This window comes from Ischnura elegans, chromosome X (genome assembly GCF_921293095.1).
Source record: "Ischnura elegans chromosome X, ioIscEleg1.1, whole genome shotgun sequence".
Classification (NCBI taxonomy): Eukaryota; Metazoa; Arthropoda; class Insecta; order Odonata; family Coenagrionidae; genus Ischnura; species Ischnura elegans.
The window spans coordinates 13,960,993-13,979,865 of NC_060259.1; the positions used below are offsets into that span (position 1 = coordinate 13,960,993).

Below are 18,873 nucleotides of genomic sequence, written 5' to 3' on the forward strand. Positions count from 1 at the left end.
TTCTAGTGAATCTTGTCTTCAAATGTAGTAATTATTTTATATAGCAATATTTATATTAGCAAAAAAGTATTTTTTCCTTATTAGGTCTTAACTTTTCATAACCATTAGCATGATATATGTGATTAAATTATGAACAAATACAGTACACTCATGCCTTGCTTAGAGCAATTTCGATTAGTGCAATTTAGAAAACAGCACAAATCTGTTCCCCAGGGAAACATCCCAATGTTGCTTAGCCTAATCAAATAACCTTAACAGACTTGATAAAACATGAACTTGCGCTAAGTACAGTAGAAATTACTCTCATTTTATGCATATTAATAGTATTTCTTGCCTCAAATCTTATTCTTTGTTAATATTAGAGATGTGCGATTAGTATCCGCAAATACCTGAATACTAGAAAGTATTCGATATTCGAGGTCTCGAATAATTATGCTAAAGGTACGCTCTCGGATACTTCAAACACTTAGAATTTTGCGCCATGCACTGTCGCACACTGTCGTTGATAGTTGACTCGGAAAACTGTAAAGAACTCTAGTCGTTTAGTGCATGCAGCGCTGTTATAGGCAAGTTGACGAACTACATCAAATTCGCGGATTAGAGCGGTGAAAAGAGTTCGACGTGGGGAACCGAAAATGATTGGGTGAAAAAATCCGAAAATCCCTGGTTTCCCCCACCAGGAGAATCTCAGTGCCGTGGGATAGTAACTACGTAGCACAATTCCCAAAATCCTCTACCCCCTCCATCCATCAGCGTCTCCGACGCTTTCCTCCTCTCCGAAATCAAACAAAAGGCCCCAGCTTAGGCGTAGTGTAGGGTTCGTATTACGAAGACCATAAATCAAAAGCTTCAAAAGAAAATATCAAGTTACAGGAGAATAATAGAATAGTGTTTCACCCTTCCCTCTTTCTCCCCCACTGACCTTTTTCTGCCTACCTGCTTCGAAGTTCTACATTTCTGGAGGTCAACTGCTGCATGAGTACCGTCCGTGGGATAGTTACATTAGCGAATTCCCCAAGATCCGCTATCCCCCTCCATTCAGCACTGGCCCCCCCTCTGAGGCTTTCCTCTTCTCTGAAATAAAAAAAAAGGTCCCAGCTCGCGCAGGGATCATATTACGAAGACCTTAGCTTAAAAAAAATATCAAGTTACACGAGAACAATAGAAACATGTTTCGCGCCCCCCCCTTCTCTCACCCACTGACCTTTTTTAGCCTACCTGCTTCAAAGTTCCCAGTTTCTGGAGGTCAACTGCTGCATGATCACCTATTAGCCCAAAAGGTGTCTAACAATGACTTTTAGCAATTCATATTACACTTTTATTGGATTGAAATATTAGTAATGTGCGCGTAATTTAAAAAAGAATAAGGTGGTGTCTGGCTGTCTTTCTTCGTGGAAGCGCTTAATCATAAGGTATTGGCTTGAACTAAATTCATGGGAGAATGTGTGAAGGGATTCAGTCGGTGCTTAGCGAGTGTCTAAGCAGCAAACAGTGGAGTAGAAGCAGGGGCCTGGACTAGACATGACAGCAGTAACGAAGAAGATGAAAGTGAGGAGGAGTATCTTAACCCATTAAATCCCAAGCATGTGAATATCTGTAAAATTCCAAATACTTTGATGAATTAGCTATAAAACAGACTGAAATAAGGTAAATTATCGATTTCTATATTTTTATTAGAGATGGGTCGAATAGCAGATTTCTCGAATTCGAATATCGAATTCGAATATTAAATCATAGCTCGAATATTCGAATACCTCGAATTTCGAATACCTCGAATACTAAATGATGAATGCTGGAATGTTTGACTCGGTTGCCTATGCAGCAGGCAACACAAGATTTTGGGAAGTAATTTTGATTTCCTTAAAATGATTCGAACAGGAATTTAGCTGATTAATGAATAATTTAATTTTATGGAAACAATTGGGCATATAATTAATTCAACTAACATCGCTTTACCCCCACTACTGCTGCCAAGTGCTAGCTGACAATCTGAGGCATTTTGCAAAATACAAGCTCTTCTCCACCGGATTTTCTTCAATTATTTTCAGTCCATCTTTGGGAGTTCTCACGAGATAAGAAGATGAATTGGAATTGCTATCAGGGAGAAACCAAATATTCTGAGAAAATATCCTTTTGTCTGTGACTGTAACAATAAAGATTTATAGCACCACTCATAAATTGTAACTTGATATATGTTTTCGAAAAAAAAATACCGCATCAACTTCCGAGAAGCTCTGCTGCTCATATCGAGTTTCGCCAGAATGCTAAGTCTCCGTCGTGTTTTGACATTTATTTCTTTGCGTAAAATGCTTAAATAAACTCAGAAATACGTCGTGTTTGGTCTTATTCTTTTTGAAATTACGCGCACATTACTAATATTTCAATTCAATAAAGGTGTAACATCAATTGACGAAAGTCATTCTTAGACACCCTTTGTGCTAATAGATGACTCATGCAGCGGTTGACCTCCACAGAAATTGGGAACTTCGAAGCTGGTAGGAAAAAAAAGGTCAGTGGGGGAGGAAAGGGAGGGCCCGAAACACGTTTCTATTGTTCTCGCGTATTTTTTCGAAGCTAAGGTCTTCGTAATATGATCCCTGCGCGAGCTGTGACCTTTTTTTTATTTTGAAGAAGAGGAAAGCCTCAGAGGGGGGGCTAGTGCTGAATGGAGAGGGATACCGGACCTTGGGAAATGCGCTAATGTAAGTATCCCACGGTACTCACACAGCAGTTGACCTCCAGAAATGGGGAACTTCGAAGCAGGTAGCCAGAAAAAGGTCAGTGGGTGAGAAAAGGGGGGAGGGCGTGAAACAAGTTTTTATTGTTCTCGTAACTCGATATTTTTTTCGAAGCAGGGGTCTTCGTAATGCGATCCCTGCGCGAGCTGGGACCTTTTGTTTGATTTCGGAGAAGAGGAAAGCGTCAGAGTGGTTGAGGCGAGTGCTGAATGGAGGGGGATAGAGGATCGTGGGAAATGCCCTAAGGTTGCTATCCCACGGCACTGAGTTTCTCCTGGTGGGGGGAATCTGGGATTTTCGGATTTTTTCACCCGACTATTTTCGGTTCCCCTCGTCGAACACTTTTCACCGCTAAAATCCACGAATTTGATGCAATTCGTCAACTTGCGTAAAACGGCGCTGCGAGCACTAAATGACAACAGTTCTCTACATTTTTCCGAGTCACTACCAACGACGTGCGTGCGACAGTGTATGACGCGAAATTCAAAGTATTCGAGGTATTCGAGGCGGTACTTTTCGCATAACTATTCGAAATCTCGAATATCGAATACTTTCTAGTATTCGAGGTATTCGAGTATTCGCGGATACTATTCGCACATCTCTAATTTTTATTGTTTTTAGTTTGCTGTTGGTGAAACATTGTGTGTACGCAACATTGGGAGTTCCCCGGATCAAATGAGCCGTTACATTCGTTTTTTTTCCTAACTCTAGAATTCTTAATTATTATAACCAATGTATATAATTTACTCAAAATATTGATTAAACTTTGTGTTATCCATGAAATTTAGAAGAGCAATCAGTATGTAAATGAATATTGCACTTTTGGCACACACTAATCATTTGGCTGCCACAAGCTCGGCATCTTCGTTGTGAATTTTTTCGTCTCGAAAACAATATTGTGGTCCTTGTCTTTCCTAACTGCATTTCACAAACTATTTATTCCATTATGGCGGCAATTTTAGTGACTATAAGGTAGTTGCTCAAATCGAAACTTGAAACTTGTATGTGGTGGAAGGGCTCTATTTTATCAATAACAAATACTTTGTTGCTTCCACAAAATATTTATAAAAATTCCTATTATTTGACTGGTTTCGGCTGTTACTCCATTATCAAGTACAGAAAATATAAAATGGCTATCTAAGATATGATTTTTAAAATGCTCTTTCTTATTGATTTTATTCTGTGAAAGAAAGTTAAAAATCACTCAACCCTAGACTTCCCATTCTTTATTGTTAAATATCAGCGATCTTAGTGCTAAAGAAATCTCCGTCCATTTTAGGAAACGTAATCAAATAAAATCTTGAAAAACCTTGTATTTGAATTCAATCTAAGAATTTTGTGGTCATAGTAGCAAATAGCAGCTATTGTCTACGCACATAAGATAGATATTTGTTTCCAACGCCTAAGAAATTTAAAAGCAGCCCATTTAATAGCCATCGAAAACGTTAAACTAGGCCACTTAAGACAGAAAAGTGGTGGTGGGAACGAAAGCAAACATTTTTTTGTGACATAGTCAAAAGGTTTGAATTTAAGAAACTCAATATTATGAAGTGCCTACTTTCCGGTCCTGCAGACTTTGTATAATTGAAATTTTCCTGTAGCATTTTTTCTTCACGATATTCTCAAATCTGGTGAATCGAAAAGACAAGTTGATGCATTATTCTTCACTTTTAAAAAAACTTCCCATGTGTTACCCCAAAAAAAACTTGCAAGTGACATTCATCCAGATTACACAATTCAGTGGTAAACTTGATATGTGACTTTCTGAATGATAGTATTCTGATTGTAGTTCTTGACTGTATATTTTCTGATGTGGTTTTTGACATCAGGTGTACCACAAGGAATCATAATCAGCCTCCCTTTGCTCATTGTATGTATAAATGACCTCTGCTTCTGAATTAGCAGTGAAATAGGTGTATTTGCTAATGATGCTATCATCTATAGAAAAATTAGTGATCACGCTGACTTTGAAACTATCATCAGATACAATCAACAGGGGGAACTAGAACTTAATCGGAACAAATGCATGGTGGTACATTTCTTGCATCAGTTGTCCAACTATGCCCATGTATATGTTGTGAATGGTGCTAACACAAATGGGACAGAGGAAGTGTCTGAAAGGTAAATCAGCTTTGAGCCTATCATGGGGAACACATAAAAGAAATACTTGTGGCAGAGTCCTGACGAGGCTGGGATTCGTCGTATTGTGGTTAGACTTTAGGATGGAAAAGTAAAAGGGAGATGCTACTTCACACTCATCCGGCCACACCTTGAATGTACAGCAAGTGTATGGAATCCAGGGCAGAAAGACTTATCCATGAACTTGATAAAATACTGGGCAAAGCTGTGTGATTTGTCAAAAACTGTAATGGGTGCATAGAAAGTATTATACAGATGCTAAATGAATTAGTTGGGAGCCACTTGAGGCTCTGAGGCTATGTGCTAGGCTTAAAATGCTTGAGCAATTTAGAATAACTTGAACATTGAAGGACTTATGTAAATGCTAGGGGGAACTTAATGTGCACATTTCCTATTTGTCCACTGCTGGTGTCCTAACTTCATCACCTCATGCCCATTGGGCGGACTTGTGGGGTAGTCTTTAAATGTAGGATTGCATTGTCTTCTATCATCTCTTTTTTCTCATTGTAGAAGCATCCTTTGAAAATGAATCAGTTCATACGCCAAAATCCTGCACAGTGGCTAAACAATTTAGCACAAATGAAGCAGAAGGGTGGGCCAGGAAACATGAAAAATATGAATGCACTAAATGCTCCTGCCACTGGGTTTTCTGGGGGAACTGGGCCTCTGATTGGAGAGATGAATACAGGACCTACTTGGAGTCAGGTAAAGTTACTCTAAGCAATTTAAACTAACATGATTAGCAACCTTGTGTATTATGGTGGTTAATCAGCTAAAAAGTGCTTTGATGAAAGGTTTCATTCTATTAATTAATTAGTAGTGTTTTTTATGGACCTATGGAATGAAAGTAATCCTTTGTGACTGCTCACTGAGTTACAGGATTTGGAAAGTTATTTAGAAAGTGCTTTTGTAATGAAGTGAGAGGTATTTGAATAATCAGAATGGAACTTGGACCAATTTTAATGTTTCCACTGCTGTCAATGTTGATTGGTGTAGTCTAATTTTACATGTTGCATTGTAAATGACAGTTGTAGTTGACTTTCTTAGCAACTACATGCTAGCCATTTTGAGAGTACCCATTTCAGTTAACAAAGTTCACATGGGTACTATCATAGATATAACATTTAATGCTTAGTTGAAAGCAAGTGATACACAGCTTTTTAATCCAGATGTACTCCATGAATCCATTTCTATCCCTGTTTGGCCCCTCCACCTATTTCCATCCATTTTTGTCCCTTTCCGTCTGTTTGTGATGACAGTTTTCCTGATGTCTCCTTGAATTTGGTTCATTGCTTCTCATTATCCTGTGTTTTGGAACAGTTTGAAAAGTTGGAATAAAATTCTACCCTCCAATGCCCACTAAGTTCTGAACAATAAGTTAGCTCCAAGGGAATGCCTTGGATAAGATGGGAGCAGCCAAGACTTTAACTTTGACCTGTGCCTCCCCTAATCTCCTGAGAGCCAGTTATTTGGTCGCAAATCGGACATATCTTAAGCCTGAATCCCTCAATCATGTTTTACATCCGTCAGAGTAATTGCACTAGCGATTCAGTGACCTAAAAAGTGATTGCCTGACCCATCATTGTGTGTATCGCAAGGTCATTCTGGCGTCCCTTTATCCTTATCACTTTTTCCATTGTTTACTGTGTGTACAACTGTCACTCCATTAATAGCCAAACACGGTATTACAATGGCTGCTAGTGTTGTGATTGGCTGAAAGAGGGTGTCAGCGATGGTGTCAGCAGTGGGGAAAAAAGGAAAGGGTGCTGAGTGATGGAGATAAGGATGTGACTCCTCTCCCTGGAGCCATCACAAAAAGTGAATACAGGTGAAATTACCATTTTTCTGCCATGATAGGAGTGGTCACTGGAGCTATTGCTCATTAGGGACGGAAAAAATGGTTTTATGATTCAGACTTAAGAATTTTTTTGTCATTTATGTTGCCAACTTGCTAGCTGCCCTGATGAAGTCTTGTGGGCATTAAGACAGTGGCTAGACATTTCCTTTATTACCATTTCTGACCATATTTGAACTGTTTCTGTTTATGCATATGCCAATATTCAGAGTTGCATACCCCTTGGTTTAACATCATCTCACCTACCATTGCCTCTCAGGAATGGTGTCATTAAATGGTGTCCATATTTTGTTAGCTTTAGATTAGCATCACTTTGTAGCTGAAGTTATTGCTTGCCCCTGGTGACCCTTGAGATATACAAAGAGGATTCTTGAGTAGCTATCTTAGATTAAATTTTGAATCATGAAGCCAGATAGCTGATGACCCTGCAGATACGGTGTTTTATTAGCTTTATATGCTTTTATTTAGGGGCTATTTTCATAATCGCATAATTAAGCCATGCATCAACGTAGGCCATTAGTAAGGCTTTTAGTCAAAATTATGGCCTCAAAACAATACCAATCTGACCCAAGGGTTACACACTGGGTGGTATTTAGGCCCCATGGCTGTAATATTTTAAACAGCATTGTAGGCTGCCAGAGGATAGTTCATACTGGAAAAATTTGCTTATGTCAGGATACAGTAGACTCTTGTTATTACGAAGTTCACGGGACTGATAAACCAGAGGTTCGTAATAATGAAGTTCAAATGAGCATTTCTTTTAGGAATCATCGAAAGAAAATAAAACATAATTTGTCAGAATTTCTTGTCTCTTCAATCTCCCGCACTTATAATCTTCAGAGTCAAGTTTATAATATACATGATTAAATTATGCGCAAGTCCTCGATATACGAAGAACACTGCATCAATATCTCATATTTATTTGCGATTGTGACCAACTGATCTAGCTTACAACGTAGCTGGGACGGAAAAAATCGCTTTCCATGAGAAGATAGAATAGACTTCTCGCCGGATGAAATGATACTTTCTTCAGATTATCTCCTACGTGCGAGTTTCTCAACGCCATGTCGTGTCGCATTGGCAAACTCCAAAGGTGCCAAATTTAAAATTTCAGGCGTGATGGAATTTTTTGAATGCCCGTATATCTATGGGAGTTCATAAATCTAATGTGCAAGGGAAGAGGACTAACTGTGCGTCCAATTTACGGGCATTAATGAGTGAGTCACCATGATTCCACGGGAATGAAGCTTATTATATGATGTTGCGTGCATGTTGAAGTATCTCCAACTGAAGAAAGAACCATAATTGATGCTCTTGGGCATAGTAAAAGAAGAGCTTAAACGAAGATCAATGATGATAACGTAGTGTGGTGTATATCTACTTAAACGCCATTGCTTTTTCGTGGAACTTCCTAATAAAGTTCATTTTGTAACTGCAGGGACCAGGACTGACATTCGTAATTTCACAGTTACAAAAATTTCGTAAGGACATTTCTTTTACTATAGATTGGATAGGCCTTTTTATCGGGACCATATATTAGCTTCGTAATAATGAGGACTTCTTAATAACATTCGTATTAACGAGAGTCGACTGTACCAAGTGGCTATTATTCTTCGATCTTCAATCTTGTTGTATTTGAATCAGTCTCAGTAGTTGAATAAACTTAGCTTGCTGGCTTAGGAAGGTTGCTAGGGTTTTTATCATCATTTGTCAACAATCCTAAGATTGGTTTGACGCAGCTTTCCATTCCTCTCTCACATCCACCAGCCTTTTCGTAGCGACGTATTTCTTCTCTTTTACATCCTTTATAACCAGTACTATGTAACTCATTTGGGGCCATCATGTCTCATAATGTGGCCAACTAAGTTGTCCTATCTTCTGCTTAAAGTTTTTAGGAGGCTTCTCTTTTCGCCCACTCTTCTTAGCACTTCCTCATTACTTACACAGTCGAACCATTTTATCTTCATCATTCTTCGGTAGCAACACATTTTGAATGCTTCCACTCTTGACTTCTCTATTGCTGTCAACATCCAAGCATTTATCTAATATAGAAAAATGTTCCATCTGATGAATTGTAACCTTAGTTATATGCTTGTATTTTCAGCTTTAAGGAGATTCTTTTTTTTGTTGTAGAAAGCCCTCTTTGCCTGAGCTATTATATGGACTACAGTAAAACCTCTTTAAATCATAATGGAAGGGACCAAAATTTAGGCAGTTTGATGTATGGAGGTTCACTATGGAGAGGTTTTAGTGATGGGCACTATTTTTTCATATCATTCGGCACTACCATCTTTTAAACCATCATATTTATGTGTTTAAGCATACATGCATGCATTAGTGAACATCTATTTGCAATTTCATGATTACACGAGGGAAAAAGTGACTTGCTCAAGAGGTATTTTTAGTGATAAGGGTTTGCTTAAATTTTTTTTCAAACTCTTTTGAAATAATATTTTCTATCCTATTGAATAAGGTCATATTATCATTTTTGCATTCCTCTATGCTTTAAAAAAAAATTTGAGGTTCAAAGCTTCCTGAACCTCTTTTTTGGTGGGAGCTGTAACTGATTCCTCGTTATCAACTTCTTCCTCCACATCCATCTCTTCCGGTAACTCACAATATACCTTGCCCTTGTCAATGGCTCGGAAGATTGCTAATTTTGTGTTCATGTCAAGTAGCTGCCTTCTTTTATTTGTCGAATCAATCATTGACCTTAAAGTAATCGAGCAATTTTCATATTTTACGGCAAGTAATTGAAAATACTTGAAATGTCCGTAATAAAATTTATTTATCATTTTTATAACATACAACATGTTAAAGATTATAAAAATAAATAAACTCGTAACTACTGCAAAAATTGGGCAATAAATTGAGCATACTTTTGACACTTTCATCTAATTCCCTCTCGCCAAACTACAACGCACGTAGGGATCCGAAGAAAATCAGCTGTGTCTTCTAAATGAAGTGAATTACGGGCGAGAATGTTGGGTGAGCTGAGCGAGGGTAAAGAAATTTCAGTGCCGAATATCAGCTACTTAGTTGTCTACCACACCTAGCATTACCATGAGTAGAGTGATGTTCAGAATTGCTACAAATTGACTTCCCGGGCTCCCAACGGAAGAGTCAGATTTTGTGGTATGAATACGCAGGCCAGAAATATGACTGTCACTAAGCCCAGTAAATTGTGAACTGTGATCGTTCAAAAAAATTATGAAGGCGGTAGTAAGAATATAATGCTCAGGGAATAATGGGAATAAAATAATTGCAAAACTGGATTTATTTTATTTTGAGTCATGGTAAATTCATGAAATATTTTCATTGTACAAGTGGAAGTAGCAATGCGTTTGAGTATTTCTGTCTCCATGGGTGGGAGCGAAGTTAGTTGAAATATTGCCGCCGGTAAGGGATTACACCCATGCCTTGTATAGCGCAAGGGATGCATTCCTTGGGGTCTTTGTGCTATACGAATTTGCATTATACGAGAGCGTTTTAACATTGGGTTCCTGGTAGCATAGGTGTTGGGTATCTAATTTCCTCTAAACCATATATATTCCCATAAATAGCCTTAGAATACCATATTTATGTAAATTTTATAGTTTAAAGTATCTTTAAAAATAGTAGGCACGTATTCAAAGACTTTAATTTGTGTTATTTGTACGTGCTTTTGAAATTCCCTCCTGTTGTGTGGGTGGGCTAACATATGCTATCTCAGGGGTTCGTAATGCATTGCCGGCAGTTGACGATTTTTCAAACTAGTCTAAAAACAACTATTGTGTCACCCAGGTCCTTTTGTTGCTCATCGAAATTACAGGCAAATGCTACTTTGAATGCCATTTCATAGCTAGCGGAGTTTATGAATGATAAATCATTTTAATTTGAAGTCCTCCGAGTCATTAGCAGCTAGTCTTTAAATGCCTTGAAACCTGACCCAGGTTTTCCTTCCCTGAAAATGAATGAATGAGAATGCATTCTTTTCCAATTAGTTAAATTGTTGAATTTTTTACATCAAAACCTGGAGAAAGAACTGGTGGCTGCCTGATGTAATGTGACATATATTGGTCAATCATGCATTCTTTAACAATGTTATACTTAAACCATTTTACTTGGTAAATAAAATTATGGAGACAATCTTAAGATTTTTTTTACATAGCTTTCCTTCTAATTTACTTCTTTAGTGAAAATATTTTCCCTTTTCTTGTGGTTGTTCATTTAAATTTGCCATTAATTCAGATAATAATACAGTAGAATCCTGATTTAAGGTTTTTCAGGGGGGACAAAATTTAAAACACTAAATGCGGAAAAACACTAAATGAGGACCTGGCATTTTTTTCAGGTTTTAGGGTCTGTAAGGATTGGAATGGCTTTTTATGAAAAAAAAATATTATTTTAAGTAACTAAAAGGTGCTGAATGCAGCAAAAAATTCTTAAATGAAATGTTCTCTGCCCTATGAAGGTTGGATAATACTTTTCAGGAATCAGCTAAAAAAATGGGTAGTAAAAATAAGTAATGAAAGGATGACAATTGTTTTAATGAAATATTTTAAGAAAATTCTAATAAACATCAACTTAAAAGCATTCCCACACAGATTATTATTATGGACATTAGTGATTCCATTTTAATGCATATTTCAGTGGTCTCGATGAAATTTAGAATTTTTTCTGTAAAAGTGACATGTAGGTGACTATTGCATTTCTAATATAATAAGAAAAGGTGTAAGTAGGTACTCGAAAAATCATGAGGAATGAGTGAAATAAAGGGACAGCAGAAGATCACTAATCCCGAATACTCAACTACCGAATATCTTGTAAAAGGGAGGTTTTCTAGAATTTTGCCAACCTAACGTTTTCTGTTGCCTCGGCAAAACAAGGGATTTATGAGCCTTTAAAAAGCCTCCTATGCGCACATTTTGGATTTCGAGGTCATCCAAAAAAGTAGAATCTTATTTTAGTATGCGTCAAGTCGATGGTGATTCAAATCGATGATAACACCAGATTCGTTGTCATATATCCGCGGCCTTATGCAGGTCGAATGGAGCCGGGAGAAGTTGCTTACGCGGCGCGCTGATCACCTTGACTCCGACTCGCCTTGTTTCTCGGCAGCTTTTAATAAAATTTGGTTGGACCTTGAATAACGATTAGCTAAACTCTGTTAAGTGAAAAGGTTTAATCTTCAACAGAACTGGATTTCATCTGAAAAATTGTCAGTGCCTCTGGAGTTTGGCAATTTCGTCAGGGTTATGATGTCGAAGTCAACCACCAAGGGATACCTGCCGGATTTTCGTATTTTTCCGCGCTCATCTATTCTACCGTGAATATGGGGTGATTTTTTTTCCAGCATGAGCGATTTATTTAGAGTCATGGACCGTGATAGTTCGTCAAAACTCCGATTGTCATTCTCTTTTGACATTAATTAGCACCAGATAAATATTTTTGAATCGACAGCGATATCAACCAGCCGCATGTCGATAAATTGGCTCCGGGATATCTAAATTACGATGTAAAATAATGTTGTTCCGTAGGGAAAGAATGCTCTCACTCACGGTCATGACAGGGGAAACACTTCCTCTGTTCTTTCGCTGTTCCTCCGTGGAAACTGACCTTGGAATGGATTATAGAAAGAATCTTCTAGTGAACTGCGCAATTGATATTGGGCCTCCTCTTTTGAAAAGAGAAAGTAGCCGACTGAAAAAATATTGGGCTAATAATCGACTACCCGTAGTGAGTAGAGTTGAAAGGGGCATAAGCCATCAATTGAAAACATAACGAGAAAACCATTATTGTAGCGGCCCTCAGAGGATAACTCGTGTCATCAGTCGTCACGTATCATCGAGGTCAGGTTCAAGAAGTGAAGGATAAGGTAGTTCGAGGTTATTAAGGGATGACTTTGCTCCATTAGATCGGATCTGATACAAAAAGTAAGTGCCTGGTGTTTGGATCAGAAGGGGAGCGAAACGTTACGAGAAGATAAATCACCCAACTTGCGAGTTGAAGGTCGCAGCGCTGCGCTCGCGGAAGAAAGCAGTTGAAGAAGCGTTCCCCGGTAGATTCTATCGACTCTTGGTAAACTTTCATGAGACTGTTCTTGTTGATGAGCATAAATTCGAAGATTTGGATGAACCGTCATGAAAAAACGTTAAATCGGGCAAAAAAATCTTGAGCGGGACAAATTTTTACGACCATAAATGCGGAAAAACGCAAAATGCGGAAACACTAAATACGGATAATTTTTACTTTGTCCTAATAGGGAATGAATCGGGACCCAAAAAAATAAACGCTAAATGCGGAAAAACGTTAAATGCGAAGACGTTAAATCCGGATCCGACTGTAGTTCATTCTTGGAACCGAGTATCGAGAAGCGAATTAATTTAAGAACCAACTCATCCTCAAATATGCATAACTCAGAACTGGAGATGAGTGCCCCAATAGTAACCTTTACTAAAATAATCAATTTGTATGCAAACAAATATTGCACAAGCAAATTTTTATTTCTTTCCCACGAGACTGAAATTTCCAGCTCAGGAAAAAATCCACCAATTCGGGCTCAAACTCGAGTGTTAAACAGTCGTCTTAATAATATCAAGTGAATCAGTAATATTTGTAACAACATATCCCTAGTTGGATGGCTTTTCACATAATTTACACGTATTGGTCAATTTCAATACTTGCGTTGGTGTGATCTCCATAGATGAATGGCAGTTTTCTTTGAAAAGTCTCCAGGATTTCTGCAAATGGCTCGGAGCCACAGGCTTCTTGCGTTTGCTACAGGCTTTGGGGGTAGGGAGTTTTCGGTGAGCTTTAAAATTTGTTATATTTATCATTGAATATATCACGAGGGAAAAATGCAATATATACTATGAAAATCTCAGATTTTCATGGAATTATTTCCTTATGAGATGAGTAGATTCCATTTACAATTTAATTGCTGACTATTTGTGAAGATTCAGGGATATGAAAACTTCAGGAGTTGTAAACTAATATGTAAGTCTCGCCATAAATTGTCTGCTTGATTTGATTTTAAAGAAATGGGAACCTTCTGGTATGTGCTTTTACAAATGCTAATTTCTAATCTCATATCTTCCCTCGTATTTTATTTACTAAAATTGTGAATGAAAACTAATGAGTTTAAGGTAACCTTTATAAAATATTTTTAAAACATACAAAAAAACTACATTACATTTTTTGAAAATTTGAGATGATATGGGCTCTTCCTCTCTCTTTCACATGTATCCATTTTTCCCATTTCTATCTCTTTGTGCTAATCTATGTATTCTTTTCACCTTTTTTTATAGAGTAACAGCCCTATAACATCAATGACAAATGTCAACACTGTCGGCCCTGGAGGGAATACTTTGATGCAGACTTGTGCTAATAATGTAATGACAGGCTGTTCTGTGGGCAGTCCAATGTCACAAGCGAATGCCAATAGTAATAGCACCGTTGTATCTTCAGCACGGCCAATTAAAGGTGATCTTGGGAGCCCTTTACTTCAAACTACTTCTAGCATGGGCAGTGGTTCACCCACTAGTTCGGTACCGAATACTGCCAGTAGTAATGCAATGATCACTGCTGGCCCAATTAGTCCTAGTTTACCCCCTGCCAGCAGTGCTTTGATTCAGGGTACCTCAGATTGCTCACCTCTGATGAATTCAGTTAGCTCTTCAAATCCATTGATGGGGCATCCACAGCCATCATTAACAGGTAGCTATTTTACATGAAGTTCTTTGCTTTCCGTTTTATAATTCAAGTGTCTTATGGTGACATGATCACATTTTATCTAGGAGTGAAGGTGCCCGATGAAAATCTCACGCCCCAGCAAAGGCAGCATCGAGAAGAGCAGCTTGCTACGCTGAGGAAGATGCAGCAGATGCTTTTTCCTGAGCATCAGCTTGCCAACCCTGACGGTTTGAATCCTGGATCGAATCCAGGCAGCCAGCAGCCCCCAATGAGTGCCGCTGGCCCACAGACAATGATGCCTGGCCCTCAAGGGATGATGCCGGGCCAGCCAAATATGTTAGTTGGGCAAGGGTCCCATAGCTTAAGGACAAGTCCTTTGGGTGATGGTGGTGGCTCAAAGGCCATGGGCCAGGGTGTGAGCATGGGCATGGGCAGTGGCTCGAATCAAGGCTCGCCCGTTGGCCCAGCTGCACAGGCAGAGTGGCAGAAGTTGCAGCAACAGTTTTATGAAGACAGGAAAAAGAAAGTGCCGAGTGGTTCTGGGAATGTGCCTCTTGGGTGTGGAAGTCCAGTGATTGGGGGCTCCCCAATGGCTCCCACGGGCAACATGTGCTTATCTGGGCCTCTGAGTGGGCCCAGCTCGACTGGGGTGCCCACTCCCTCGAGCAATGTGATGGCTCCTGGGTCAGTGGGGCAAAATGTACCTCTTGGGACGGGTGGACCCGTGGGAAGTTCTGTGAATGTAGGTTCTTTAGGCCCTCGAGGAGTGGCCCCAGTGAGAATGCATGGTCCACCTCCACCTTATCATCAGACAACAAGGTCTGCCAGTGTGCCTACTGCCATGCCCAGCCCTACCCCAAATTCTCCAAATAATCCCACGTCAAACCTCTCTCTTCCTTCTCCGAGGGCCTCTTCGGGCCTCCACTCCCCTGCCGAGCCATCTCGTCATTTTCAAATGGTTGGAAATCCCAGGTTGCCTGGCCCCAGTCCGACAAGTTTACACAACACACCTTTAGGCTCACCAAATGCGGGAAGGTCTCTGAATCCCAGTAATCCGAGCACACCACTCTCAGCCCACCCCTCACCAAGTACCTGCCGCAAAGACAGTGGTCCAAATGGAGGTGGGGATTTTCCTCCGTCAACTCAGCCATCTGGAGCACAGCCACCTGCAACATGTCCCCAGCCTCAAGGTATGTGAACTATCCAAAGAAACCTTGTGATAGAGAGAAGTTTTCCTTCATGGTGACAGGTTATTTCATGTATGGAGCATTTTATGTGTCGTCAATTAAAATTACTGGTTCAACTTCTTACCAGCACTAAAGGTTGGCATTGCCATTGTGTGCCCACTTATATTAGTAAACATACCCTTGGCAAAGTTCGTATAGCATAAGTGTGTTAGAAAAATGATGTATGGAACTGAAATTTGGTGATTATTTGTAGCTTATGGTTATTTATTATTGTTCTGTTCTCAAAGTATCTGCAATATGAGGCATTTGTTGCTCCAAATATAAGATGCTGATGAGGAGAGGAACTGCTTGACTGATGAATTTGGCAGTTTGGAAAGATTGATTTTTTCTAACTGTTGAAAGTTTCATTGAAAATAAAAGTTGTGGAACTAACTCAGAACAGGACAAAAAATTCAGGACCTCTTGGCCAGCTATAGATCCTCGAATTATTAGATTTTGCCAAGTTGCGTTCTTTTTAGAAACATCTTGGTTAGTCTGCAAAGAATTATCCCCATCACCAATGATCATATTTCTGATTAATGAGCCATGGATGGGAGCATGCAAAAATTTGCAAATGCTATTGCACAAGTTGAGGGGTTTTCTTTCAAATCTCAACAATTTCAATGTAATTGTCGTCATCTTTCACTCTTTTACCCATGCTGTTGGCATGAAAATTATTTCAAAGCAAATAGAAACCATTTTTTTTGCTGAACTAAGACTGGATAGTTTTCTTTTCAACATTTTAATAATATATGATGGAAGAGCACTGCGCTTCACTGTCTGCCATCCATGGTTGTAAACAATCGTTGTAGCTCATCAGCGAGAATTCACAACATATTTCCATCTCCAATGTCATACAGTTTTTATGTGGCTCAAATTTCATTGCATTTAAAATATACCTTAATAGGATAAAATATTATTATCAGAAGAAAACGATTACACTCATCTCATAGATTCATAATGACCTTCGATAAATCATTATATACAGATAAAAAAATATACTGGTTTTTGAGAATGCCTCTCATGTCAAAAATTAAAAAAAGGATATAAATTTTGTAAAATAATTATTGCCAACAAGGATGCCATACAGGTGAAAATTATGTCCACAGAGTGACAAATTGGAGTTAAAGAAGATGCCTTTCTTATATAGGTAATGTTTACAATGTCTACTAAGTAGCCCATTTCCTGCTATGTTGTTAGTATTAATGCGACTGGTGGCACTACCATTTTTATCTCTGGAAAGACAGAAAACAAAGTATTAAAAACAGCTTACAGTTGCTAAAGTCATCAATCATGGTGGTATTGTTTCGTTTTATCACATTCAAAGAACTTTATTTGGCTGAAGTGGGTAAAAACCACAAAACAACGTGAAGACATATTTTAAAAATGTGGAAGTATAGTAATGATGACAAACAAGTTCATACTTGCAATATGAGCCTTACAATGTGAAATTCTAACTACCTTACAGCATAAAATTGGAGGCTTGTAATGACCAAGAAAATGTAGTAGATTGTATTGTATCATGTTAAATTAATCTATATCTAACCCATTAATGGAGACTATCTATTGAGCTAAGGTTTAGAATGCTCTGGGAATAATAAGAGCCACTAATTTTTGTAAATATTTTCAAGTGCCATTCTTGTGTCCTTTAATTTTCACTGTCAGCTCCACGGGTGAATTGAACTTCCGGGTCATTATTGAATGAAATAATGAGTGGTCGTCAGTTGAGGAAATTATGTAAGGAGTGTTCTCCCTTGCATGGCTGGGGAAGTTGGCCAAGAAAATAAGGTTTTCTCCTCATTATTCTCTCTGTTAACTTACTTCCGCAATATGTGCCATGTTTCAACACTGAGAATTACAAAGAAGAGGGGAAAATGTTTAGGATGATTATTGGGGTCACAGAAAAGGTGATGGAAAATAACCTTTGGTTTTCCTACGTAAAACTTATTGTCCGCTGCTCCCAAAATGGCCTGCTCAACTGAAATCTTGAACAATCTCAAACTTCTTGTCCAGTTCATAAATATGTCTCTACCTTTCTCAACCTTTGCTCCACTCCATGACTCTCACTCTAAACAAACAAATGACAGGAAATATTGAATTGGCCTCCAGGTGCATGGAGTGAATGTTCCAGTGCTACCATTTCAAGTTGTTAGTTCATCTCCAATTTACAATTATTATAATGATGATAACTATAGTACCTTTAACCCGAACTTTTTTTCATTGTTTTATTTTTAAAAGAGTTTTTATCTCATATGGTAACTGTGTGCGATACTGAAAATGAACTAGGTACCTTGGTGCTCTGAAACAAAGGTTATCAGTCCTTCACTAACATGTTCATATTGTTATAATGATGTAAATATCTAAATGACATAAAATTTTTGGTCTTGCAAGGTGGAAAGTGGTAATGTGATTAGTTATGATCAGTTAAAAACTTGGTTGCCCCTGAATAGAGGTGTGTGCTATTTTGAAGAAGTACCATTACATGGAGGTGTTGGTTAAAATGGCCATACATATATTTGCTTGGGACTTGGCTCACAGTCCAATGTGCTTTGGCTCCCCTCTGAAGCTCCCTCACAACAACCACTTTCACCTCTACTGCCCGGATTTCTGCACATTCAGGGGCCACCAAGTTTTGATTGTACGGTACATTTCTGACCTTGTTGGCTTGTATATCTGGTGTATGAAATTTTAAGAAAGCTATGTGCTGTTGTTATATCAAAACTCATTTATTTACCTCAATATTGAAGGGAGCTGCAAGTTTTGATCTTTTAAAACAGTATTTTAATGCCATGGCTCCACCATGGGGCCCTATATGCTCTTGCCTTTCACGGTCAAGGATTGCTTTCAAAGCTGTTCCAATTATTGTACTCCCTCATATATTGGCAGTCATAGTTTTTGTATCAGCTGCTCATACCTTTGACAAAGGGCATATTTCTGTGAAAGAAACTAATTAAGAATGTTTTTTCAAATTTTCTCAGTGCTGCCTAGAAAAATGTTGCATGGTCACCATATAATCTGAGAGGGGCATGAAATATGAGCTGGATTTTATTTAAGTAAAACTTGTAGATTGATCGAGACTCTCTCCAGAATGGTTAGTGAGCTGAATTAGAATATTCCAGGTAAATGGATACCTTGTGGACCCTTTCATGTATTGAGGTGCAGTTTACCCCTGCTAAACTTGACAGATAGGTTCCTAAAAAGTATTGTATTTAGCAAATTCCATGTTAAATGAGAGGTACTG

The 18,873-nt window shown here is 38.5% G+C and overlaps 1 protein-coding gene across 3 annotated transcripts in view; it reads left to right on the forward strand.

Annotated features, from left to right (window-relative positions):
- The window catches only part of LOC124171001 (collagen alpha-2(I) chain), a 139,485-nt gene that overhangs the window by 106,479 nt on the left and 14,133 nt on the right, over positions 1 to 18,873 (forward strand). For 2 of the 3 annotated variants that reach the window (XM_046550114.1, XM_046550116.1), the window contains 3 exons: positions 5,388 to 5,582; positions 14,022 to 14,430; positions 14,511 to 15,596. In XM_046550114.1, coding sequence (XP_046406070.1) covers positions 5,388 to 5,582; positions 14,022 to 14,430; positions 14,511 to 15,596 — 1,690 coding nt within the window. The remainder of the gene's footprint in view (positions 1 to 5,387; positions 5,583 to 14,021; positions 14,431 to 14,510; positions 15,597 to 18,873) is intronic. The other variant, XM_046550115.1, reaches the window with a different exon arrangement.